Source organism: Phoca vitulina, unplaced genomic scaffold (genome assembly GCF_004348235.1).
Source record: "Phoca vitulina isolate PV1807 unplaced genomic scaffold, GSC_HSeal_1.0 scaffold21, whole genome shotgun sequence".
Classification (NCBI taxonomy): Eukaryota; Metazoa; Chordata; class Mammalia; order Carnivora; family Phocidae; genus Phoca; species Phoca vitulina.
Window position 1 is genome coordinate 31851590 of NW_022589724.1, and position 27774 is coordinate 31879363.

At 52.8% G+C, this 27774-nt stretch overlaps 1 protein-coding gene across 4 annotated transcripts in view; it reads right to left on the reverse strand.

Moving 5' to 3' along the window:
• CAMSAP1 (calmodulin regulated spectrin associated protein 1) overlaps positions 1–27671 on the reverse strand; it is a 60791-nt gene extending 33120 nt beyond the window's left edge. For all 4 annotated transcript variants that reach the window (XM_032418266.1, XM_032418264.1, XM_032418263.1 and 1 more), the window contains exons 1-4: positions 27609–27671; positions 27301–27460; positions 6432–6694; positions 5248–5409 (exon numbers count right to left, since the gene is read on the reverse strand). In XM_032418266.1, coding sequence (XP_032274157.1) covers positions 5248–5409; positions 6432–6694; positions 27301–27460 — 585 coding nt within the window. In that variant the 5' untranslated portion in view covers positions 27609–27671. The remainder of the gene's footprint in view (positions 1–5247; positions 5410–6431; positions 6695–27300; positions 27461–27608) is intronic.
• Positions 27672–27774: the final 103 nt, after the last annotated feature.

The following is a 27774-nucleotide window of genomic DNA, read 5'->3' on the forward strand; positions in this document are numbered from 1 at the left end:
ATGAAAAAAAAACCCCACTGTAAGAGGAACGCAGGGAGGAGACGCGCGCGGGGGGGAGGGGGGAGACCCCCCTCGGGGGGGGGGGGGGGGGGGGGGGGGGCTCCTGCTCAGAGGGCCAGCAGCTTGAAATGAAGAACTCACTTTCTACTTTAAACTAGAAAGGAGAGCAAATTAAGTTCAAAATAAATAGAAAAAATAATTAAAAGAGAAGTTAAACAGAAAATAGAAGAAATCAGTAAAAATCTAAAGTAGGTTTTTGGAAGATTAAGAAGATTGACAAACCAGACCAAACCAAGGAAAGAAAAAAAAGTGACAGAGCAAGAAACAAGAGGAGACATCACTACAGACAGACACGCATGTAAAGGATAATAATTTAATTCAACCATTTAAGTAAAATTGAGAAATTCCTTGAAAGTCACAAGTCACCAAAACTGACACAGAATTAAATACAAAACCTAAAATTGGGCAAAATATTTGAACATGCACCTAACCAAAGAATATATACAAATGTCTTCAGTCGTTAGGGAAATGCAAATGAGAACCGTGGTAAGAAAGCTCTCACATCCACTCAAACGGTTCCCACTGACAGACCGACCATGCCAAGTGCTGGCGACGGTCCGGAGCAACTGGGGCTCCCTCATTAGTGGCAGCTTCAAATGGAAGATACGTTAGCAGGTTCTTCTAACATTCAACAATACGTCCTTATCACTGACCTGGCAATTCTACTCCTACGTATGCTACTCAAAGAAATGAAAACACATCTGCGTGTAGACTTGTACACAAGAGTCCCTAGCAGCTTTATTCACAGGAGGCAGACACTGGAAACAACCATAGCGTCCATCAACAGGGGAATAGGGAAACCATGCTCTCTTCATACAACGGAATTCTCCTGAGTATAAAAAGAAAACCACTGACAGATGCACTAATATGGATCAATTTCAGAATCATTTTATTCTGTGGAAGAACCCAGCCACAAAATGAGCACATACACATAATCCATTTTTATCAAAACCTAAAAGAGGTAAAACTAACTTCCAGTGAAGAAAGCAGATCAGTAGTAATCTAGGCTGGAGGATTAACTGCAAAGGGACACAAAGGAACTTTTTTAGAGTGATGGAAATGTTACCTTGATTGTGAATGTTAAACAGATAGCCACTTGTCAAAACTCAAAGAACTGGACCCATTTATTGCATGCAAATCATATAGCAGTGAAGCTGGGTTTTATTTGTCAAAGACTAAGCAACTGGCTAGGCATCAAGAAAAATGTCAAAAGCCACAACAAGATGGTTGTAAAACTCCAGAACTCTGGGGACACAGGACAGCTCAGTCACACACAGAGAGCAGGGAATCTGGAGAACAGCTCAGTGGTGAGTCCCAGTCCTAGGGAGGGCAATTCCCCAGCCCCAGAGTGCCTGATGATCCAGGGAGAGGGAAGGGGCTTGCTCAGAAGCTGGGAAATGCTGGCAAAGCTGCAGCCTTTCTGAGCATGCTGCCATGTCCAGACACGCTCCCGGCACAGAGGCACCGGCTGAGAGGGAGGCCAGGGGGCTAGCCCGGCACGGACGCCAAGGGCTCTCCAAAGGGTGGGAGGCAAGTGCCAGCTGACGGGGAGGCAAGAGCCTATGTAGCAACCACCGAGCCACCTAGGCTGGGCAGGAGAGTCCCTAGAAGTGATGCCACACAGAAAATACACTCACAGAGGTCACCTGACAGGCCTGTGACTCCAGAGTGGCTGAAAGGGGTGACAGCACCCAGACAAACACGGAAAGGAAGTGAACCCACAGAAATACCTTCCCAAGTGAAAACAGGCCAGCACGGCAGTGAGAAAAGCTGAAGTCTGTACTCAAGTGCACTCACCCAGCAGGAATCTTGGGAACACTATCTACAACCACAGCTTCAAGGAAGACTCAGATCTTATGAGGCACTGAAGATGCTGGAGAGAAAACTCTCCTATGTGAACTCTGAAGAGCCTGAACCTTATTAAACATGCAGCAGTTTTCAGTGGGGAGAAAACCCACCTGCAAAATGAAGGTGGGAAGGCTTTCGGGCCCGCTGTAAGCTGTCAGGCATCAGAGGACCCACAGCCACTGGAGTCCATGCAGGAAAGGCTTTGGGGAGCTCAGACCTCATCACAGTTCAGGGAAAAACCCTCTGAGTGCAGAGAGCATGGGGGCGCATCTCGCCCTACATCAGAGCTCACATCTGAGAGAAGCCTCACGAGCAGCCAGTGCCAGAAACCTGCTGAGTGAGCACACCCCTTATCTGACACCTGCACATCCACGCTGGAGAGAAGCCACGTGAAAGCAGTAAGTGTGGGGGGAGCCCTTGGCCAGAGCTCACTGCTCAGTCAACATCAAAGAACACACATGAGAGAAAACCTATCAGTGTAAGAAACACGTTCATATGGAAATGCTAAGGAAATAGCATAACATGGAAAACACTGAATAAAATATAACTATCGGGCAAGGACAAAAAAAGGTCACAAAAAACTGAAGCAAGTATTAACTCCAGGAAAACCAAAGTGTGGCACAAGAAAAGGGTCTCGAGCTGTGAAAATGTCTTTCCTAGTCACAGTAATGTCACGTCTGAATACAGATCCAACCACAGCAGGCCATGTGACCACAGCAGGCCCGCAGGGACCTGAGGGGAAGGTCACATGAGCGAATAGTAAATCAGAAGGCAATGCCTACCAGAGGCAGATGCAGCACCAGAAACAGAGTGCACTTCTTTAAAATACAGCGGTTAATACCAGAAAACACATGTGAGCAGATAAAGTGATGCTGCTGGACCACATGAAGATCACCTTCCACATATCAGCCAAGGTCCACAGGCAAACAGAAGTAGCAATAACCTGGAAAATCGTGTATAAAAATATGGTACATGGAGAACACCCTTAGTATACGAGAAACTTGATCAGGCAGGGGAGACCCTGCCCCCAAAGAAATATGATCAAAGATAATAAGCAATTTACAAAAAAAAAAAAAAAAAAAAAAGGAAATAGCCAAACACACACTCTATTTTTTAAACTTTGATTTGACCAGTGAACAGAAAAATAAAAGTAAAATAAGACACTATATCTCACCTTTAAAAATGACAAGTTTTTTTTAGTAATATCTAATCCATGGGAAGTCATGGAGTAAGACACCTCCATGGACTAACAGTATGAAAAACAGTACAATCATATGGTCAGAAATTTGGCAAAAACCAGTCTAAAGCCTTTAAATGAACCTCAGCTACACAGCAACCACCGCCCACCAGCTGTGTGTGGGAGGTAAATGCTCGTGGCCGCCTACGGAGCCAGCACCTAGAAACAACAGCAGGTGGGCAGCAGAGCTGGCCCCGGAGACCCCCTCCCCATCCTGCCAAAGGGCAAGCCTCAGCTTAGGGCCCAGCACCTGGAAGCACCTAATTGCGCTTTTAAGCCTATCTATTACATCCAAATGAATAAAAATGATGAGAATTTATATCAAAACACTCCATTTCCAGGTGGTAAGGTTATAGAGAATTTATATTTTGTTTTGTTTGCTCATCGTGTTTTCTAAATTTTCTATCATGACCATGTCATTTCGTTTGTAAGGGGAAAAAAATTCAATAAAAGTTATTAGAGAAAAAAAAAGTTAGAACTTGAACTTTAGCAGGGATGAACCATATAACAGGGAATATGGTCAAGATACCCTAAGGAGGCCGTGTGGTGACAGGCAGCAGCCGCGTCTGTGGAAACCACGGCATGACGTACAGACCTGTCGACCACTATGTGCACACCTGGAACTAATGCGCACTGTATGTCAACGATAAAAAAAATAATAAAATAAAATAAAATAAACACTTGAACAACTGACCATAGGAAGCTCATGTTGGGATTTACAGAAATATCACCCAAGGAGCGCCTGGGTGGCTCAGCTGGTTAAGCATCCGACTCTTGATTTCACCTCAGGTCGTGATCTCAGGATTGTGAGACTGAGCACCATGACGGACTCCACACTCTGCGTGGAGCCCGCTTGAGAGTCTCTCTCTCCCTCTCCCTCTGTCCCTCCCTCCCTTTCTCCCTCTCTTAAAAAAAAAAAAAAAAAAAAAAGGAAAGACTCACTCAAGGTTCAGTTTCCTATGGAAACTCGCACCAGTCCTGAACACCATTTTTTAACCAAGTTCCTGTGGGTGCTTCCCACATGCACAGGATTACACAAAGCCAGGAGACAAGTAAGACATAGTGCCCGCCACCAAGAGGCGACCTTCTGGACAATGGCCAGCTTCCAAGTCCAAACCAGGACCCAGAGGTTCTAGTGAAGCCTGGAAAAGCCTTCTACCTTACTGAGCAGAGATTTAAAGTCGTCTGCCCCTCTATTTGATTCCCCTGACCCACACCTGGGTAGGAAACCAAGTAAACAACAGGGCAAGCATCTTAGCTAGAAGTCACAACACGCACTTGACATAAGGCCTTGCTTCTCACGACAATGAAGGAGGCCCTTTCAAGGGAGCCAACACACACACCATGGCCTGGCTTTGCCATGTTCTTCGACTAATTCCATGGCCACTGATTTTTACCTTGCCTCTTACTAAAATCTTACTTTATAAAGAATACACCTGCCAACTGTATAACGAAATCATTTTAAAATTTGTGGCACACTAGAACAACTTCACAGGGCACTGCTCCGTCTTCTGCTTTCTCTGCTTTATTAGCCAAGTGTCCCTCAGTGCACACCTTTTTGCAAATAAAGATGCTTAATAAGCAAAAAGTTTTGGTGAGGTAATCCTATAAATAATCACATGCCACTAAAAATACTCTTTCTATACACTGTATAAAAGATTACACTGTAAGCTTCTAAACTTAAAAGGAGAAAACAGCACTTAGGAACAACACCACTTTTCTCTTCATCACCAAAACTCCTTGTAAAATCGAGCACCCCTTTGATGCACAGAGGTGCTGAGATAAAACTCCACAGAGTGTAAGAATTCAAACCACGAGCACGCGCTGCTCATCGCACCCCGCGCACACCCTTCCTTTTCTTGTCCAGGGGCACACCTGTTTGCAGTGCGACAGATACACTGCTTGGCCACAGCACTTTCATTTGCTGGTTCCGCGGCCCCCACTAGGAGCTGGTTCTCAGCATGACACACGAGGAGGGTCCCTCCCCTCCTCTGGAGGGGGAGAGCACCTGCCACCCAAGGAGCACCCCAGGCCATTCACACTGCTCGGGAGACGACCCGCAGCCCCCTGTCCCCATTCTGGCCACGGCTCCCAGCACTCACCTTGTTCACCCAGAACACCATGGCATCCTCGAGGTCGTATGGAAGCTCTTTCGAGGCACTGAATGTTGAGAAGCGCTTGACACTGGCCACCACCTTCTCGATGCTGATCATCTCCACGGTGTAGGCCATCATGAGGGCATCCACCATCGCCATGTGGGCACTCTGGAAACAGAGGCAACAATCAGGGTGGCCCAAACCCACCTCTCCTACCAGGTTCAACACAGAGACCCTGCTCACAAACTCTGACCCAACTGCATTGTTTCAAGGTCATTATCTGCAAGTTACCCGTCCCCAGGGTCCGGCCAACTCGGCACCCTGTGGTGTGGAGGGCTCCGTGTCTCCTTTCTCATCTCCATGGCAACCTGGAGAGCCCCAAGGGTGGCATCTCTACTTCGCGGTTGAGAGAAAAGGTACAAAGGGAAGAGTTGTGCCCGAGGCTGCAAGACCACAAACCGGTCCCTGGGTACCAGTCAAGAGCGCTGAACACCAAAATTACACCACACCTTTGCATCCTTTCTTCCCAGAACCCGAGGAACATCCTCCTGACTCACAACCCATCATCCACAAAGCCCACGAGTGAAAAGCCACAGAATGCAAAATGCCAGTGAACAGTCAAAACAGCAATGTGGGAGGCACCAAAAATCGCTGACCCAGAGTGGTCTGGAAAAGTCATAGCAGTGGGGTGGCTTCCAGAGAAAAATGGGGAGGGGGAGAAAAAAGTACATTTCCTTCTTTATCTGGACAAAAAACACGATATGCATGAAAGAATCTACCAGGATAGGCTCAACAACTGTTTAGCACAACATCTGCAAAAAATTTGCCTCCAAATGTTTTCATTAACATGCCTCAACTTAAGCTCGCATCCACAGAGCACTCCCAACGAGGAAGAGAGTGGACAGGAAGCGGCTCTTTCCCCTTTCTCTGAAATCACACGCACTAGAAGACAGGCACAGCTCAGGGCCTCCCGGCTCAGACGCAAACCCTGGCCATCCTGCGGGGCACTCGTGCTCAGGCCATCTGTGCCTCAAGCTTCGGGCCGACCTGGCCGCACACGCGCAGACGTGGTGCAGAACGACAGCCGGCAGCACGACAGGCCGGGGTGCCGTGCAGGGGCCCATGGCACCAGAAGCAGTCCCCGTAGGCGAGGGACAGCCCCTGCGGCCACAAACGCGCAGGAAACTCACCATCTTTATGGGTGCGTGGCTGAGGTCGGGATCCGTCACAGGGGTGTCGTCGCTCTCCATCACGTAAATCCCTTTCCGGGACAGGGCCTGGATGACAGACTGGTGTCCCTGTAAGGCGGCCACCTGGTCCCCCTTCAGGATGAGGCTGCAAACACGGCAGTACAGCTCGCTGGACAGCAGGAGCTTGATGACGGGCGGTTTGATGTGCTCCTGCTCATACTGATCAATGTAAAAGGGGTCCCTGAGGTCCTCGGGGATGTTATCTGAGCCAAGGAAGAGATTACCACATGAGCGTGACGCGTCCATCCAAAATGCTAACAGAGGGCAGAGCTGCCACTGATCACGATGGGTGACTAATAACATAAGAAGACCCCACTACTGCATAATCCCACACCTTCTGCACCGGCAGAGGCAAACAAGCTGCTTACACCACCCGGGGGGGGGGGCGTGGGCGACACACACCCCTTGGCAACTTCACCACCACAACCTCAAGGAGCAACTCTTCCTGACGCAGGGAGGCGAGAGGTAGGTGTGGGAGCCCAAAGGGGGTAATGGAGCCAAAAGGCAACCGAGAGGCAGTCAGGCTAGGGGGGCAGGGCACCTGGTCCCACCACGGGGCCGCGTGCGGCACCCAGGAGCGCCCCGCAGCTGGTCACCCTGCGGGACAGCGTGCAGCACACCCAGCATCACGGCCGCACTGATGGCCTTGACTCGGACAGGGAGTCAAGTGCACCTTTCTTCCGACATCCAGCTGGAGACGGGAGCGGGGCCAAACACCAGGGTCTCTCTGGACGAGAACGCCGGGCCCACAAGCACCCTGGCAAACCCGGAGCAGCGGCCCCAGGCCTTCACCTGACTTTGGACCAGGCAACATCAATGCCACATGAGCCGTGTCAATTAAACATCACCACAATTCCATCAAATTGTGACTTCTGTCCCTGTGTTACAAACGGGGAAACAGAGGCACAGGGAGAGTACACCACGTGCTCAAGGTCACAAGCGGCAGACACCAACTGTGAACATGCCTGACGCAGTGTCTACACCACCTCCCACACGACTACACCGCGCATCTGTGTACAGCTGGGGACACTCACTTTCTAAATGGCTGGAATGGCCTCCCCAGTGGTGTCCCTCACACTTGCCCTGCACGATGTCAGCTGCTGCTCTCCAAGAGTGGGGGACACTGTGTACTCAAGTGGACTGGGAAACACTAAGCTAAACAGAGGCTGATCTCTTCGGGTGAGGCCCGTAGACCTTTAACTCTCCAGCCCTGAGACCGCCCCCATGGTTGAGTTCTGGAACCATCCCAACCTGTGGAAGAGTTCAGACAAGCCTAGTCTCTCCAAGAAGGCTGGCGAAGGAAACCCATGACACGCAGTGCTGAGACCCGGGGCCGCCAACACACCCTCTCCTGCTCAGTCCAGGCTCTCTGTGGCACTGCCCGAGGAAGAGGCGACCTTGCCAGTGACCCCCAAAAGCACTCTCCACCTCTTTCCCTGGCCCCTCACCCTCTTCGTCTACAGGCTCTATTCTCAGAGCCTCAATCACCTCATTGTGGGTCTGGGGCTCCTCCGTGTTCCCCCAGTCTCCTTAGCACTTCACACCCGTCCTTACTTCTAACAACGGTAGCTAACATTTACGCTGACCTGTTTTCAAGCACCGAGGTTCAAAGCTCAGGTAGAGCACCAGGCAGCCGGGCAGGCCCAGAGAGCCAGGGCCGGAGGGACACACCCTTGCCTCAGGGACAAACCAGCAATAGTCTGGTGAATGAATGGACCCTGTCAGAGACTATCCTATCTTGAAATCCTCCAGAGTTCTGAAACACAACAGACCATACCAATAATAAAAGAAGTGAGTCCCAGTGCAAAACACAGTGGGAAGACTTCTGCTTTCTTGGTAGGTGATGGTGACATGTGAGTGGGGGACTAAGGGAGGGACAGGAGCAGAGAGCAGCCTGGGAGAACACATGTGGAGGACTCAAGGCCTGGTCCCAAGCAGGATGGAAGTCGGGGGAGGACACCAAGCCAGGGAGTCCAGGGTCTGAGGACATTTGCGGGGGGGGGGGGGGGGATGGATGCAAGGCTGACCAGGGCAGGAGCAGTAGGACCAGCCAACACTGGGACCTTGGGAACAGCCCCTCAGTCCTCCACCTCTCTCCATGCCTGCCTCACCTCCATCCCCTCTGCGAGTTGCCCCTCATTTCTCCAAATACTGGAAGGGGCACTTCCCACCTCACTGGGCAGGTGACCTCAGTCATCCTGACCCCGGCCATGCCCCCGAACTCCTCCATCCCTCTGCCTCCTTGAGATCGGCAGGTGGAGGCTGCTGGCCACGGCACCTAATCTGCCTGTAAGTGAACTCCACCTCCCACACCTGCCCCTCCTGGGCTTCGTCTCAAGGTCAGCCGCTCAGACCAAAAGCTTCAGGGTCATCCAGTTCTCTTCCTGCCAAACCCTGGCAACTCTGGCTGACTTTCCCTTTGAAATAGATCCAGGAAATGACAGCCACTGTCACACCACCGTCGCCCAGCCCCAGCCCCTGTCACCTCTCACTTAGGTACCTGATGGGCTCCCCTCCACAGAAAGGTGCCCCGGGGTCACAGCTCTGAGAGGAGGGGATGGGACACAGGCACAGTGGGGGGCTGACCCTAGGAAGGACGGGAGTCCTGGGAACCCTGGAACCAGCAAGGCTGGAGAGAGCAGCCACCATGGCTCTGCAGCTGCCTTCGCTTACAATCTACTGGGTAGAAAGGTTTTCCACGGGTGGCCCACTTAGTGGAAGCTTCGAAAATAATCACTATAAATTGATTCATAAACCACTTTTTAATTACGTATGAACATGAGTCATATAACTGACTCACCTCACCTGCAGATTCAGGATCCTGTGAGTTACGGGAAAATGACGCATCCACTCCAGGTAAATGCTCTGGACTTCAACAAAGGCCCCCTGCTGCCCAGTGTCCCTGCCCGTCCCACCAGGGCACCAGCTCCCTACCCACCCCCGCGCCCACTGGCCGGCAGAGCCAGCTAACTGTCTGCTTCAGGGGACTCAACTCCTGCCGGCACTTCTTGTGCACAGTTCTGAAATTTCCAATCGGTTTTATTAAAGTCAACTATTTAAAAAAAGACAACTTTGTAAATGCCTTGAACCTATCACTAGTGACTTATTCTTCCTTTCCTCTACAAACCAAAAAACTGGTTTGTCAGAATTACTCATTTGTTTAGTCATTATTTACTGAGCCCCTCCTCTGAGCCAAAAATGCACAGAAACGAGGGGAGTCGAATGAGGAGACCCACCGCCTGGGGCAGAGGCTCTTCAGACGACTGAGACGTCACCAGGCAACATGCACACAAGGCGCCCACACAGAAGGGGATGGGGTGCTGCGGGGCGCAGAGGGGCTGCGGGCTGGCCCTGCGGGCCACGGAGCAGCCAGGCTGTCAGCGGCCAATGGAGCAGGAAGGAGGGGGCAGGGACAGGGACACACGAGGGACACACGGGGGAAGGACCCCGACGAGAGGACTGTGGGACACGGCGGCTGGGAGCTGCAGGCGGCGCGGGCCACCTCCTCACTCGCCCAGCAGGCGACCCCCCAGGCACCGGCCGGCTGCGCACCGGGAGGGCCCCGGGACACCAGTGGGGCCGTCAGGGCCCGAGGCCGGTCAGGTGCCCGAGGGCCCGCAGGAACGGGTGCGGCCGGCCCCGGGGGGGCAGGAGCTGGAGGACAGGGGTCACTACCTGCTGGAGCCCCACTGCAGTCCGCGGCCTGAGGGACGGCGGGGGCACGGACACCCGGGAGGCAGCAGCATCGGGGCCGCGCTGCGACCGAGACACACGGCACGTTCCCCACTTCGCCAACGAGATGCGGGCCGGTGGCTCCTGCTAAGACAGGAACCAGGAGCGCGGGGGACAGGCAGGGAGGGGGCGCGCCATTCTAGGCGTGATGTCTCTGAGGCGCCTGTGGGGCCCTCGCAGAGATGTCAACAGAGACGGAAAAACATGGAGACCAGAGCACGAGAGAACGGGGCTGGCTGGAGACGCAGCCTGGAAGCTCCGGCCCAGAATCACCACAGCCCCCGGGAGAGCGCGCGGCGGGGCGCCCCCGGCCTGGGAAGAGACGCCCAAGAGTGCGCGCAGAAGTGATCGGAGAAGCGGTGCGACAGAAGGGGGGGTCGGGGAAAGGACACAGCCGAGCGGTGATCCGGGGGACACACAGCAGGAGACCGGAAGGCGTCCGTGGATGTACCGGCAGGAGGCAGCGCTGGCCTTGGCAAGGGCGGGGAGCGGCCCCGTGACGGGCGAAGGGGCCGAGGGGAGGGCTGTGAGGGAGGCAGCGGGGCCAGCGGGCGGCAGCAGGGGCAGGTCTCACTGACCGTGGGCGAAACGCCAGCGGACTGAGCTCTGAGAGCCACAGGGGGAGCGCCCGCCGCCAGCGGTCCTGGCGGCCACGTCTCTGGCTCAGAGGGATGGACGGAAGGACAGACAGAAGGCGGGAAGGGTGAGGCAGCAGGCGAGTGGGAGGGCAGTGGCCACAAGCTGAAGGAGCTCCCACCGGACACCTGGAAGGCAGGAGGCAGGTGTCCGCTGCGCAGAAGGCTCCTGAGCGGGAGGGCGATGCCTGGCAATCAAGCAGAACCGGGCGCCACAAGAGCGCGGTCTGCGGGACAGCGGTCCCAGTGACACGGGCCTGCAGTGCCAGCGCGGACACTGTGACTGGCTGGCTGGTGACGCAGGACTAGGACCCTGTGGGTGCCTGTGACTCAAAGGCGGTGTGAGGGATGGGAGGGCTCCGGCCAGCCTGCACCACAAAGGGAGGGCACTAAGTGCAGAAGGAAGTGGAGATGGACAGCAGGTGCGCAAGGGACAGGGGGTCAGAGGGTCAGAGCCTCCTACTACTGGGCCTCCCAGAACCTCAGGCACTAAGAGGGCCTGTCCCCCTATTCCCCAGGTTGGGGCAGGCTGTAAGTCACGGGGGAGGGCAGAGCTGGAGTCCATGCATCTCGCACAGTGTTATAGCTGCTGCTGCCACCCACGCGACCATCAGGAGGTTTAAGAGCTTAAAGAGACGCGTCACGGAAGCAGCCATGCCGTCGCCGTCCGCCACACCACACTCCACCCTGCAGACCGATGCCACGTCCCTGCACCCAGAGCTGGGCAAGGGACCCCCACTGAAGCCCGAGACCCCAACAGGCTCCAGCTGCGTCTAAGGCCAGCAAAGACCCCCCGGCCGCCAGCAACCCCGCGGTGCCCAGCCCCGGCCCAGCCCATCCCCCACCGCACGTGGGGGCCCAGACGTCAGCATCTGTGCCACTGGCCGAGAATCACCACTCCAGAGGCTCCAAACGTGGCTGTGACAGGCTCCACCAAGAAGACCCACAACGCTTCTCATTGTGGACACGTGGAAACAAGCTTCCCAAATCACTGTAAGGGCGGTAAAATTGGCCAGAGGCCTTCGACTTCTGCCCACACCCCCAGCCTACGCTGGGAACGCCAGACAGAAAAGAAAAACAGCTGTGCTGGGCAGAGCCCACAGACTTTCCTGCCCTACCCCAGGCGAGCACCAATAACAAAGCCGTACCCAACAGTCGCGGGGAGCAGGGCGCCCTGTGGGTTCTTTTCTCCCACTGCTTTGCTGAGGCAGACTCAGTTGCAGGAAGCACAGACTTGTCTTCTAGCCAGACCAGGAGGACAGACCCTGGGAACACCCCCCCCCAGAAAGCAGGAAGGGGTGCTGGATAGGGAATCCTAAAATCCGTGTGTATTGTCCCGGATGACCCGAGTCGCCCGTGTGACACCAACAGGGATCAGCACAGCAATGACTTGAGAACTACGCTGGGGCCCAGGTTTCTCCGTGGTGTCCCGTGGACAGGCCAGAGGGGCCCAGAGGCTTTCAGGACTAAACCAGCACTGAGCTAAGGCCCACACAAGGCAGGTCATCAGGACTCAGTCTCAACCTAACTGGGCTTGGTACCTGTTTAAAAAAAAATTCTCTAGATTTTAACAGGATCCAGAGTCTCACACATAAGAGTCGGAATGTCCAAGATACAATCCAGATTTACTCCGCAAAGAAAACAGGGGGCATCTACAACTAACGGAAAAAAGGCAATCAAGAGACCCCAACTCCATGATGGCCCAAACATCAGAGTCATCTGACAAGGACGCAACCGGTTTTTATAAGCATGCTCTAAGAAGGAAAAGCAAACACTTTTTAAATGAATAAAAAAACACAAAACTCTGAGAAACTCCAGGAAAAAAGAAGTCCCAGGATGGAGGGAAACCAAAGACCAGAGCAGAGGAGGCCGGGCGCTGGTGCAGAGAAGAATGGGCTGCAAACCTCACAGCGCTCCTCCCCGGTGAGGTGGAGAAGCACTGGCACTGGCCCAGCACACAGCACTGCTGGGTACCACTGGGATGCTACGGAACCCAAACTAAGGTGAGAAACAGACCTATCAACCCTCAGCACACCCCTCCTCCCCCCCTCACCTCCACTCCGAGGCCCAGAGTACAATTCGGGGAACAGCTCTCTTACCAAGGACGGTGCCTAGGGGAGGGAAGGGCTGAGCACAAATCCTAATGCCAGCGTCCTGGCAAGACCCTCCTCACTCACACCTCAGAGACTCCCCAGGAAGTGCTAGTCCCCCTCCCCAGAGAAGTGACAGCACGCAGCTAACACCCCAGGGATTCCACCGCGGGTGCCCACCAGCAGGACCAGCGTGAAGGAGGTGCAAACTGAGTACCCTGTATCTGGCAAGGGAAGATTCGTGACCAAACGCAGAGTCAGGATCTTTACACACCCACATGGAGAGTTGTCCGGTACCGGTGGACAGCATAATCCACACAGTACACATAGAATTAACACCTTCGAGGGTCGGGCCAGCTGACGAGGGCAAGGTCGCCAGGGCATGTTCCAGAGAGCCCACACTCCAGCACGCTCACCAGATGGGATGCTCCTTCCTGTGTCCCAGGAGGACCTGCGCATCCAGAGCAGGCATAAAGAGGTCAAACTGGGGCGCCTGGGTGGCTCAGTCCGTGAAGCATCTACCTTCGGCTCAGGTCATGATCTCAGGGTCGCAAGGATCGAGCTCCACATCGGGCTCCACACTCAGTGGGGAGCCTGCTTCTCTCACTCTGCCCCTCCCCTCGACTTGTGCGAGAGCTCACTGGTGCTCTCTCTCTCTCAAATAAAATCTTAAAAAAAAAAAAAAAAGGGTAAGCCGCATTTCTGGCAACCTTTCAAGTTATTAAGGGCAAAACTTGGATTTGCAGGGCCGGACAAGGAGAGCAGGGAACCCAGGTAACCTCGCAGACACTCTCGACTGGGAACCCCAAAGGCTGCACCCTAAGAACAGGCTTGAACTGGAAGCACAGCAGCCCCTGAAGGCACCCAGAGCCACGCACTGGAGGGAGGGGATCAGGGACGGGGGCCAGTGTCCGCAAATGCAAGTTCCTCCCGGAGGAAGGCACCACCTCAGACTTCTGATGATCCCTACCGTCTTCTAGACACCTCACCCGTTCAGCACAAAGGAAAATAAGCAAATGAACAAAACGACAGGACATCCTGCACAAAGCCAGCAGAGACAGTAAGCAAGAGAAGCAGGCTCCCAGGCCTGCGGTACTGCCAGGCCGAAGGAGGCTCAGGACAGCCCCTCCCCACTGACCACCACGAACTCTGCATGAAACCGAAAGCAGCCCCATGAGGATTCTCAACGCCAACAACAGCAGGCAACTGCGGGAGCAGAAGCAAAGCCTGAAGAAGCAACACTTACGGGGTCCCCAGCTCTGTATCCACCTCCTCTCCCGCCTTGGACCCGAGGGCGGCCCGATGCAGCACCATGGGGCAGGCACACAGCCAAAATTCTCACGGAAACCGGGTCCTTCCAGCCAGGGGACCAGGGAAAGGGCCCCGCACGCTGGAGAGTGGGAGGGATCCCGGGCTTTATCCCCTCCCTCTCTTCCAGCCTGCCCTGGTGACCGGAGGGCGACAGTGCACACAGTGCACGCAGTGGGACCCGCTGAGAGGGGAGGGGCCTCTGGGGTCTGAAGCCAGGAGGGCACCTGCTGTTTCTGTCCTCTCTTCGCTCACCACACCGCCCCAGGCGCGCAGAGGTGCACGGTGACAGCACGGGCAGCCCTGACTTTCTAGCCAGAGGAGAGGGGCTTCTTGGAGCCAGAAAGTGTAGGGAGAATCCAAGAAAGGAGACAGCCGGGAAGGGGACCCCAAATTCCATGGATGAACCCACACAACCCTGAGCTACATGCATGTGGGACAGACCCAAAGAACCAAACTGACCTTGAAACCACCGCACACAAACAGCAAAATAGACCCGTGGCCTGAACCTAAAGGTGATTATTACCACCCAGCTACAAAACAAAGCACCAAAACATATCAACAGTATCCGGAAGACTTTAGCAGGATCCAGAAAACGGCCCCACAATGTAATACTCAAAATGTCCAAGACACAATCCATAATTAGTCAACATGTAAAAAATAGGAAAGGGGCGCCTGGGTGGCTCAGTCGATTGAGCATGTGACTCGGTTTCAGCTCAGGTCATGATCTCAGGGTCGTAGGATCAAACCCGGAGTTGGGCTCCATGCTCAGCGGGAAGTCTGCTTGGGATTCTCTCTCCTTCTCCCTTTGCCCCTCACCCCCTCGCACACTCTCACTCGCGCTCTCGCTCGCTCTCTAAATTACATAAGTAAATCTTTTTTTTTTTTTTTTTTTTTTTTTAAAGATTTTATTTATTTATTTGACAGAGAGAGAGGTAGCGAGAGCAGGAACACAAGCAGGGGGAGTGGGAGAGGGAGAAGCAGGCCTCCCGCCGAGCAGGGAGCCCGATGTGGGACTCGATCCCAGGACCCTGGGATCATGACCTGAGCCGAAGGCAGACGCTTAACGACTGAGCCACCCAGGCGCCCATAAGTAAATCTTTTTTAAAAAATAAAAATAAGTGGCTCAGCCGGTTAAGTGTCTGCCTTTGGCTCAGGTCTTGATCCTGGGGTCCTGGGATCGAGTCCCATGTCAGGCTCTGTGCTCAATAGGGATTCTGCCACTGCCCCAGCTCGTGCTCTCTCTCCTTCTCTCTCTCTCTCAAATAAAAAATAATAAAATCTGAAAAAAAAAAAAAAACTTTCTTTTAGGATGCCTGGGTGGCTCAGTCATTAAGCGTCTGCCTTCGGCTCAGGTCATGATCCCACGGTCCTGGGATCAAGTCCCATATCGGGCTCCCTGCTCAGCGGGAAGCCTGCTTCTCCCTCTCCCACTCCCCTGCCTATGTTCCTGCTCTCACTCTCTCTCTCTGTCAAATAAATAAAATCTTTAAAATAAATAAATAACAGGGAAATGTGACGAATTCTCTGGGGGAAAAGTCAATCAACAGATGCCAACCCTGTGATGACCCAGATCTCAGAACTATCAGACTTTAAAGCATGGATTATAACCAGACTCCATGAGGTCAAGGTCAGGACTCTTAAAATAAATGAGACGATAAAAGTTCTCAGCAGAGAAATAAAACTAAAGAAAAAAAGAACCAAAATTTGAGAACTGAACAATACGGTGTATCGACAAAACATTCACTGAACAGGGAGGAGAATGAAGAGGACGGGGAAGTGGGTCAGCGAAGCTAAGAAATGTGCATGAAATCATCACTGAAGACACAGACTGAAGAAAAGGAAGAGCCTCAGAGAGCAGTGGGACATCAGAAGTCTAACGCCTGTGCTCCCGCAGAGAAGAGATTGGTGCCCAAAAGCATCTGAATAAGTCATGGCCAAAATCTCCCCGATTTACTTAAAGACACAGATTTGCAGGCTTAGGAAGCCCAGCAAAACCAAACAGAACTGACTGGAAGAAAACAGTGGCCAGACGCTTCCTAATCAAACTGCAAAGAAACAAAGATGAAGTAACAGGCTCTCGGGACCCACGGCTGGAGTGATCAGCTATAGACCTCCCCTGACCATTCTTATAACAATGAAAGGAAAAAAGACAAGAGGAAGGGGCGCCTGGGTGGCTCGGTCTGTCTTCAGCTCAGGTCATGATCTCGGGGTCCTGGGATCGAGCCCCCACGTTGGGCTCCCTGCTCAGTGGGGAGCCTACCACTTCCCCTGCTTCTGCTCTCTCTCCTTCTCTCACACACACAGTCTCTCTCAAATAAATATATAAAATCTTTAAAAATAAAAAAATACATATTAAAAAAAAGACGAAGTAATTTGGCAGAAACACGATTTGGAAATTACAAAAAAAGAAAAGAAAAAAAACTTGGCAGATCAGAAAAATGACGAAGCAGAAGCTCTAGAACAGAAAAATACAGTAACTAAATTTTATTTCATAGACTGGACTGGTGAACAGCAGACCAGCCACCAAGAACATGCAGTAGAGAAGGTAAATGACAGACTCTGCAGGTGTCAAAGGAGTGTGACTGGAGGCCCACAAAGGAAGGAGAGAAAACATGGGACAGAAACTGTATTTCAACAAATAGACAAGAATTTTCGCATACTTGTAAAGTCATGAAACCCAGCAAGATAAAAAAGGAGATGTACACACCAAAGAACATCCTGGTACTCCGGATGAAACTGAAAAACAAAGCAAAAACTTAGAGCAGCCATGAAGGACCTGTGGTCAAGGACAAGGTGGCACGGACTTGTCCTTCCCTCCTCCTCTCCTCTAAGTGCAACCGTAAACCTTGGAAGTAAGTCAAAAGACAACCAAAGGAGGGGCGCCTGGGTGGCTCAGTCGTTAAGCGTCTGCCTTTGGCTCAGGTCATGATCCCAGGGTCCTGGGATCGAGCCCCACATCGGGCTCCTTGCTCAGCGGAAAGCCTGCTCCTCCCTCTGCCACTCCCCCTGCTTGTGTTCCCTCTCTTGCTGTGTCTCTCTCTTTCAAATAAATAAAATCGTAAAAAAAAAAAAAAAAAAAAAAAGACAACCAAAGGAGAATCTGAAAGCTGCCTGAGGAAGGCAAACTGTTTTGGGACCCCCGGACTGGAGGAACAGCACAGCCACAGGGAACCTCACAACCTCCAACCCAACAGAAGGTTACCAAGACCTGGCTTTCTGGACCCTCAGCTAGCAAGAGAAGGCAAGCCAAGTGGGCTCGTTCCCGCCCCTCACTGAGCAGGAGGCCTACCTGCTACATCAGGCCAGCCTGGGAGAACCAGGGGGGACAGAAAGAAAGCCCCACTAATGAGCAGTCTGGAACACCTACCTCCACAAAGCCCCCAGCCCGGAAGTACTCTCCTTCCCCACCGGCCTGAGACACACACCATCCCCCCAACAGTTTGCACAGGGGGACCCCACCACGACTAGCACCCGGCCTGGGAAATGCTCTCTGTCCTCCAGAGGCTCCAGGCAGTCCAGTGCCAGGAAGCTCTTCTGCTTCCTAAAAGCAGCGCCAGGAGGGCCAGCGGAGGCCCCTGCGGCCGCAGACGCACCAGGCACATATCCCAGCACCAGTCGGGCTCCGAATGTTAGGCTGTCTTTGGCTCACGCTGCACAAAGGTAGGCCTGGGCCCGCGTGCAGCACCAACTGTAAACGAGACCCAGAGGCTCCCCACACAACAGGCAGAGTGACCAGAAAACGACCGAAAATCACTCGTCACACCCAGAACCAGGGAAATCATGACTTAATGAGGAAAGACCACCGACTGACACCAACACCAATGCCAGTGGAATATTGGAATTCTCTTACAAGGACTTTAAAGCAACTCTCGTAAGAGTGAGTCCACAAGCAATTACAAATCGTCTTGAAACAAGAAAAATAGAGAATTTCAGCAAAGAAAAAGAAATTATAAAAGAACCAAATACAAACTGCAAACTGCAGCAACAAAGTGCACCGGGTGGCTGGACTCAACAGTGCACATGACAGAAGGTAGAAGCGGTGAGCTTGTGGACCGAGAAACACACTTCCCCAACCTGGACAGACAGCAAGCACCCCGAAGAAAAATGAGCCTCGGGGACCCGCAGGAGAGGAACATGAGAGCCAACATTCGTGTCACTGGAGTCCCCGAAAAGAGGGGACAGTGAGTGGTGCTGAAAGAGTACTGGAGGAAATAATGGCTGAAAACCTCCCAAATATGGCAAAAAATACAAATCCACAGGTTTCAAGAAACCGAGTGAACCCCAAATAACACAAACCCAAAGAAATCCACACCAAGACACATCATCACTAACTTCTGAAAATTAAAGACAAAGAAAATATATGGAAGCAGCTGAAGAGAAACACTGCACTCCAAACAGGGGCCTCAAGCTCAATGGACAGCAGGTCTCTCCCAGAGCCACGCAGACTGGATGTAAGCAGCACACCTTTCTCATGTGCTGGTGGAAAAGAGCTGTCAACCAGATTCCACATCTGATGAAGGGATGAAGGAGAAATAAAGACATTCTAATTGGAAAACTAACTATATTTATTTATTTATTCACTTATTTATTCTGCCCAGGAGAAGGGGCAGAGAGAAAGGGAAAGAATCTCAAGCAGACTCCACCCTGAGCACGGAGCCTGACATGGAGGCTCAATCCCATGACCCTGAGCTCATGACCTGAGCCAAAACCAAGAGTTGGGTGCCCAAATGACTGAGCCAGCCAGGCACCCCTAGGCAGGGGAAAACTTAAAAAAATAGTAATTTCCGGGGCACCTGGGTGTCTCAGGTGGTGAAGTGTCTGCCTTCAGCTCAGGTCATATCCCAGGGTCGTAGGATCAAGCCCCACTTCGGGCTCCCTGCTCAGCGGGGAGTCTGTTTCTCCCTCTGCCCCTCACCCTGCTCTTGTGCTCTCTCTCTCACTCTCTCTCTCAAGTCAATAAATAAAATCTTCAAAAAAAATTTTTTTAAATATTAAAAAATGTAATTTCCAGCAAACCTTAAATGAATGTCTAAAGGAAGTTCTCCAAATAGAAAAAAAATGATAAAAGAGGGAATCCTGGAGCATTAGGGAGGAAGAATAACAGAAAGGTACACTAATTTGGGTAAATAACAATAGACTATCCTCTTTATGAGTTTTCTAAATTACATCTGGTGACAAACTAAACCCCAACACCTTCAGATACTCACAACAATGGCATTTAAAGGTGGAGAGAACAAAGGGACCAAAGTGGAAAAAGGTTTTCGACACTTCACTCAAAATGGCAAAACAATACCAGTCAGCTGATGTAAGTCATATACACTGTGATACCCAGAGCAACTACTAAGAAAACTACACACACACCCAAAAACAATATAAATAAATCAAGATGGAATCTTCAAAAGTAGTCCAGTAATGCACAGGAAGGCAGAAAATGAAAACAGGAACAAGAAACATAAAACACAATAAAATGTCAGACTTAAGCCTTAACTATCAACAACTACATTAAATGTAAATACCCTAAGTACACCAAAAAAAAGACAAAGATTGACAGAGTGAATTAAAAAAAAAAAACAATACACCTATATGCTGTTTACAAGAAACTCACCTCAAACTCAATGACTTAAGAAGGCTGAAAATAAAGGGATAAAAGAGACTATACCAGGAAAACAGTTATCAAACAAACAAATGCAGGGATAGCTATATGAGTATCTGATAAAAAATAAATTACTAAAGACAGAGATATATTACATAACGGTAAGACAGTCTACCCATTAGGAGGTCCTTACAATCCTGAATGTGAATGCACCAAACTACAGAGCCTCAGAACATGAGGGGAAAAAAAAAAATGGAGAGAGCTGAAAAGAGAAACAGACAAGTATGCAAGTATAGTTAAGGGCTTCAATACCCCTATCAGCAACTGACAGAATTGCTACACAAAAATTAACCAGGAGAGGGTGCCTGGGTGGCTCAGATGGTTAAGGGTCTGCCTTCGGCTTAGGTCATGATCCCAGCGTCCTGGGATCGAGTCCCGCATAGGGCTCCCTGCTCCTTGGGAGTCTGCTTCTCCCTCTGCCTCTCTCTCTCTCTGTCTCTCATGAATAAATAAATAAAATCTTAAAAAAAAAAAAAAAAAAATTAACCAGGAGCGTGATCTGCACAATACAACCAACCAAAAGAACCTAGCTGATATGTGTGGAACGCTCCACCCAACAGCAGAAAACACATGTCCTCCAGTGCCCATGGAACATTCACCAAAAAGACCTTATCCTGGGCAATAAAACAAACTCTAACAAGTTTAAAAGAATAGAAATCCTACAGAGTATCACCTCACAACAGAATCACACTAGAAATCATAACTAAAACACAAAACAGGAAAATCTCAACACGTGGAAATTACACTTACAAATAAAATAATCCATGGGTCAAAGAGAAGCATCAAAGGAAATAAAGTTCACAGAACTGAATGAAAATGAAAATACAACGTACCAAACGCATGTGGGATGCAGCAAAGGCAGTACCAAGTGGAAAATTCATAGCACCAAGCACTTAGGCTAGAAAAGAAAAAAAGGCTTAATAATCTAAGTACCTACCCCACGAAACTAGAAAAAGAGCAAACGAACCCCAAGGCAAGCAGAAGGGAGGTAGGTGTGGCTACAGAAGGCAACAGAACGTTAAGAGGTCTTTGTGAGAACGGAATGTTCTAGATCTACATTATACAACGTCAATATCCTGGCTGTGATTCCAAATTACGGTTTTGCAAGAAGTTACCACAGGGGAGACTGGGGAAAGGGTGCTCAAGACATCTCTGTGTAATTTCTTACAAATGCCATGTTAACATACAATTATCTCAAAATAAAAGTTTAGTTTTTGGGTAAATACAATTTATATAGTTTAGTTTAAAACATTAGCCAAAGACGCAAAAACACTTAACAACAACAACAAAAAAGATTCAAATGGCCAATAAGCACATAAAAAAAATGCTCATCATCGTTGAGTCATCAGGGAAATGCATACCCAAACCACAGGGACACAGCACAACATGTACACTTGAATGGCTAAAATTAAAAAGACTGGCAATGCCATGTGCTGGCAAGGATGCAGGTCAACTGGAATTCTCACGCTTGCTGGTGGAAACAGAAAGGAGATACGCCGACCTTGGAAACCAGCCAGGCAGTTAAACACACCCATGTGACCCAGCAACTCCATGGCCAGGTGTCCCCCAGGACGACAGAGACAGATACCCACACACAGCCGTGTCCTTGAGTGCTCACAGCGGTGCTATTCATGGGAGACAGAAGTCCCAGCGGCCACACACGAGTGAGTGAGCAAGCACACTGTGGGCAGCCAGACAACAGGGGCCACTGCTCACCCCATGCAGCAAAAAGGTCTGCACACGTGGGTGAGTCTCCAAAATATCAGCCTACGTGTAGGAAGCCACACAGGGAGTAGCTGAGGTGTGATTAGAGGTACAGAAGGCTCTAGAAAAACCAAGCTCATCCACAGCCACTGGAGCACATGAGTGAGGCTCTGGGCTGGGACCCGCTGGAGGGGCTCACACAGGCCCCTGGAGACGGTCAGTGGAAAGGGCTTACCTTGACCGTGCTTAGACTCCTCAAACTACGCTCTTGGAATGTGCGCACTCTGTTGTACTTAAGTATGTAAAGTGTCCCTCAACAAGCTGATTTTCCCAAAAGTCCGAACAAAAATTCTTCACTGTATACCTGCCAAACAACGGGCATTACTCCTCTGAAAGGCACAGGTTTCAAACGTCTCTTCTCTCCTCAGAAACCTTCAAGAGCTCCCGAGTTCACACATGACCAAACCCCACTTTGCCAACCAACCATTCAAGGCACTCCAAGACCTGGCCCCAGGCATCTCTCCCAAGGTACACTGGCCTTCCCACCGGCGCCAGCTCCCTGCACCCAGTGCCCACCACTCCCAGCTGCAGGGCTGGCCGGCCCCCGGGCAGGAAGACGCCCCGCCCTCTCCCCTCCTCTTCACCCCGTCTGTGCCCTCACCTCCGCCTGGCTCTTACCCACCGAAGCCACAAACTCAGCCTCACTTATTTGAATGGAACATTCTAGATTCCCTCAGGGGAGTTTCACCCTCCCGTTCCTGTTCTGCCACAGCAGCTGTTCCTTTCCCAGGCGCCCAGGGGTCTGAGCGCGCAGCCATGTGGGCACCACCTGAGCCCCGAGAGGCCCGTCAAGGACCCCAGACTCCACAGCACGTGCTCACTGAGCTGACGGAAGTCTAACTTTGTGTGAGTGAGGCTGAAGTGAGGGGAGGAGTCACCGAGGGGCACGGAAGTGAACTGGTTCGCACGCACAATAAAAAGGGCCGGGCCAGACGGAGGAGTCAGAAAGAGAACCTCATAGGTGCGGTTCTGCCGTGAAAGCAGAAAAGCTCCGTGGACTAAGGACTGAATATTCCTGTCAAGAGAGCCCTGTGCAGGCCCACCTCCCGCCCCCGACATCAGTCAAGCCCGTCTGGGGGGAGAGGGGGGCGGGGGGGGGGCTCTGCTTTCCTAACACCTGTCGGCTCATCCGCTCTGTCATCCCCCCTGCAGACAAACTAGGCTAGGCCTCGGCACATCGGACAAAATGACACCAGCTCTGCCATGGACTCAGCGTGCACCCTCCCAAACTCAGACACTGAAACCCAGGCCCAGGTGAAGGTGTGAGGAGGTGAGGAGGTGAGAAGGCCAGCAGGGTGGAGCCCTCACGAGTGGGATTAGTGCCCTTATAAGGAGGCTCCAGAGAGCTCCCCGCCCCTCCTGCCCCATCGAGGAGACAGCCAACCCCACGCCAGGAAGCAGCCTCACAGGACACTGACTCTGCCAGCACCAGGATCCTGGACTTGCAGCCTCCAGAGCTGGGGGAGACAGATGTCATCCAGCCTATGGAACGTTGTCATGGCAGCCACAATGGCCTGAGACATGATCCCAGATATTCCACCTGACTACAGCCCCTGCCCACTTCAACCTGCTAGAAGAATCTTGCCAGGCTCTATGTCTCATCACACCACTCCCCCTACACAAAAACCTTCCCAGCCACACATCTCGAAAGAAATCCTTAGCCAGCTTGGAACACCACAGACCATCTGGTCCAGACTGTTTCCTAAACTAATCACTACTATTCCAGTCCACAAATCCTGTCATGAGGTTACCTGACTCCGTGTCAAGCACTTCTTCCCCTGCACACAACCCAGCCAGACACCCTCCCCTCTAACTCCTGGAAGGGCTTCCCACACCTTACCCCATCCTTCAGAGCCTCTGGCCCCACGAAGCCTCCCCACTGCTCCCCGCAGCCCATTCCCCCACGCGGCAGCGCCCCAGTCGGCCCCCGGACAGCTGTGGTACTGACGCCATGCTGCATTCATTCATTTCCCTTCACACACTCAGCAGTTCACGTGGACTTCAAGCCAACGGAAGACCTCATCCCATAACTTACGCCCTGCGCTACGTGGCCACACTACAATGACGCACGGGACAGCTACATGGTTATCGCCAGCTCCATCCTGGCCACATTCAGATCAGATGAAAGCAATCTGAGCTGTTCAACAGTTCAACTAGGAAATTAAAAAGAACACTGTACAGATACGGTAACCCGGCCACAAAGCAAATCCACAGCAGGAGCAGCCTACGAGCTAGGAGGATGAAGGTAATACAAAGAAAAAATATCATGGGATTTTTGGAATACGTGCACAAGTTTAACATGCTGCAGCGTAAGAGAGGCCGAGCATTCTGAGGGTTGCTCCAATTTAAAGGATCGGGACGGTTTGAACTTAAAGATGGACGTCCGTTCTCTGGTTAACGTTTAGTTGATGGCATCAAGACAGGAAAGAGAATGTGTGCAAACTGGTATAGCTCTAGAAATACAAACTCATCCACGTTATGGCCACGAGGACAGACTACAGATCGTATCTCTACGTACTTCAGCTGCTTCAAGAGGGTTTCCAACTCTGGCATCCATTTGACGAACAGCTGAGCCCTGCACCAGGGCATCCACCGGGACACCACGGCCCCTGACCTCACAGACCCCAGGCAGTCCTCGGGGCACCAAAGCTGAGGGAGGGTGGTGCCACACGCCAAGCAGCGGCTCCTTCAGTACCCAGGAAACCCAGCAGGTGTCTCCAGGCTGCCCTGTCACCTCCTCCTTGCCAAGAACAAATTATTAAAAAACACAATCCAGGGGCACCCTGGTGGCTCAGTCGGTGAAGCAACTGCCTTCAGCTCGGGTCATAATCTCAGGGTCCAGGGATCGAGCCCTGTGTCAGGCTCCCTGCTCAGTGGGGAGCCTGCTTCTCCCTCTCCCTCTGCAGTTCCCCTTGCTTGTGCTCGCCCTGTCTCTCTCTCTCTCTGTCAAATAAATAAAGTCTTTAAAAAAAACCTTTAAAAATAAAAAAATACAATCTGAACTCATAAACCAGGAATCTGAGTGAATCACCAGGTAAAAAAAAACGACCATCTGCTTGCAAATGAGGATCTCCGCACTAAGACTCACACAGGCCCTATTCTCCCGCCAGCCCAGGGAAAAAGGGGCAGCCGGCTCTGTTCCCAGTTCTGGGGCCTGGAGAGGGGTTCCAAGCACACAGTTTCACCAAAGGTCACTGTGACAAAGCAAGGTGGTGACCCCTAGAGGTGACAACAAAGAGATGCTGCTCCTCGTATCCGTTAAGCAGACAAGAGTCCAGGCTACCCTGTGGCCTATATAACGAGACACGGCAGCAGCTCCACCAGCCCCACCGCAGAGACCCGTCCCAACCATGAGGATTTCCCATCCCACAACATGCTTTCTCAATCAGTTGTCTGATCACTCCAAGGCAAAAGTGAGGACAAAAGTGTCAATCCCCCTCCAAAGATGGGCTCTACTGGCCCCGTGGGCTCTCTCCACCCCAGTGAGCTGCCCTGGTGGCCCCTCCGGGCCTGCCTGGCTCAGGCAGCTCAGCCCCAGGCCATGGAGGGCTGAGGTGTGGTCAGTGTCTGCCTGGTTTCCAGGGCTCCTTAGACGGGAAAGTCACCACCACTCGGCCACATAGCAACAAGTCTGCAAACAGCTGAGTGCCTTCCAGTACTTTCCCTTGTTGTTGTTTCAACGTTGTCCTTGGAAGATAACAAAAATTACACCCTCCCATTATCCCCTGAAACCAAGGCCTAGAAACCTTTAAGTTTCTAAGGTCATGGGCTAAAATCAAAACCAGGAATGCAGTAACCGCTTTAGAGCACTCTGCTCTGTAAACAAATGGCACTTAAGGTCACTCCTTTTTTACAACAGGAGAGTGACCGAGTGACTGACGGGCAACGTGCACTCCAGCCTTAGACGCTCGGACAGCATCTACTCTCCTTCAGCTCCCGAGCACATCGTGCTCTATAAAAACCCACCTTTAATAATTTCAAAACTGTAAGGCCTATGTTAATATGAGTCTTTGAATTAATTACCTGATGAGTCGACAAGTATCAAAGAGAGATCTGGTACTGGAAATAAAACTAGACCAACCCTGGAGACGCACCTTCATTTCCAGATAGCTGACAAATCCCACGCTGACCGCCAAAGCTAAAAGCAACAAGATAAACATGCATTTGCTTTGCTAAAGAAACTAGAAAGCAAGCAACCAGAGGGCTTTTAAAAGGTATCTGTGCCTTTCCAGCCTTCGTTACCAGAACCGCAGTCATTTCCATACATAAAATCTTAAAAATACCTACAGGAGGGAAAGCCCGCACACATGCCCCAGGGCCCTGCCCAGGGACACGCCGAGCTTCCCAGCGGAGACTGGAGCCCCGCCCGCGCCCCTGCACGGCGAACGGGCCTCCAGTGAACTACTACACAGCGTGGAAAAGCAGGAAGTCTGGCCGAAGCGAGAAGAACCTAAGAGCGTCACACGCACGAAACTCCCGAGAAGACACCGTCAGGACAGGCGCGAGCACACGTGAGACCGAGTGGTGCGGGTCACAAGGCACGCGGACGCGGTGGGCCGCGAAGAAAAGGCCGCCGGCGGCCCGCGGCGAGTGGGGAGGCCGGCGGAGGCGCGGCCCGCGGGCCCACCCCGCCGTCGGGCTCTCCCTTCGCCCGACTGCTACGTGCCGAAGGGCCGCTCCGCGTAGTCCTTGTCACATCTCACTCTGAAGCTTCTGCAGTGTTTCTCAGCTCCGTGCCTCCCCTAAATCCCACACATGCACGCGCGGCGGTGCCCCCACCATACTCCACGGAAACCGCAACGCTCGGGGCAGCCGTAAACGAAAACTGCGAAACTGAACGCTGCAGAATCAAGGAAAACACGCTCCCGGCGCGCGATTCAGCCAACCTAAAACAAGGCGACGCGCGGAGGCTGTGACCGCAGGGCGGGCTCGTCCTCACGCCTGAGCCTCCCCCACGGCACAGGCCACCGAGCTGCTGTGGTCCTGCCACACGGCCACGCTCGGGAAGCACTCAGCGGGTCCGCCGCGCTCGTCCCCACGGCCCCTCTCCGCCTGGGCGCCGCTCTACGCACAGGGATGTCTGCACCGGAGTCAAGGCCGTTTTAAAACAGGCTTCAAATGAAAAGGCAGGTCACACAGTATTGCTCTTCGGTGCGTCCCCAAAACAAAAGCACCAGATGTTAATAAAGCCACGACGAGAATCACTTCGTCCGTAAAATTCCGCGAGCTGGAGACAGGAGCGCCTTAATCCACCAAGCATATTAGGGCCTAACAAACTGGATTCAGTAACAAGGTTACCCAGTTCTCCGAAACGGGCGTTAACCGAAGGGAAGGATGCGCGTTAGGCACAACCCGTTCAAAGCCCAATCTCTCGGTGGGGAATCCCGCGTGTGAGGTTCTGCGCGCACGCCGAGCGCCGGGCGTCCAGCGTCTGCCCCGCACTCAAGCCGCACAGGACGGCCAGCCCCGCACCCACCGCCGGGCAGCGGCCGACCCGCGGCGACCGACGCGCTCCTCCCCGCGGCACCTGCCGGAGGACCCCCGCCCGCGACCAGCCGGCTCCGGAGGCCACCCGCGCACAAAGGCGGTCCCGAACCCCGGACCCCGGCCCCGACCCGACCCACCGATGCCGTAGGCCTTGGCGCAGATCCACTGCAGGTTGGCCGCGATCTTGGCGCGGGCCGAGTCGTAGCGGTCCAGGGGCACGATGTCCACGGCGCCGTCGGGCGCGGCCTCCATCCTCCTCCAGCCCTCCCCGGCCGGGCAGCCGCCCGCGTCCACCATCTGCACACAAAAAGGCCGCTGCAGCGCGGGCGGCGCCCGGCCTCCGCCGCAACAAAGGCGCCGCGCCCCTCGCCGCGCCGGGACCCGCGAGGGGGCCGGGCCCGCGAGCACTGCCGCCCCCGGGAGGCCGCCCCCGCCCCGGCCTCACCTCACAGCCGCCGCCGCCGCCGCCGCCGGTGCTGCTGCTGCATGCTGCGGGGCCGCGCCGCGAGGCCGGGGCACCGGAGGCCGGGAGGCCCGGAGGCCCGGAGGCCGGGGAGGCGGCGAGGGGAGGGCGCGGGCTGGGCCGTGGGCCGGGGCGGGGGGCGCGTGCG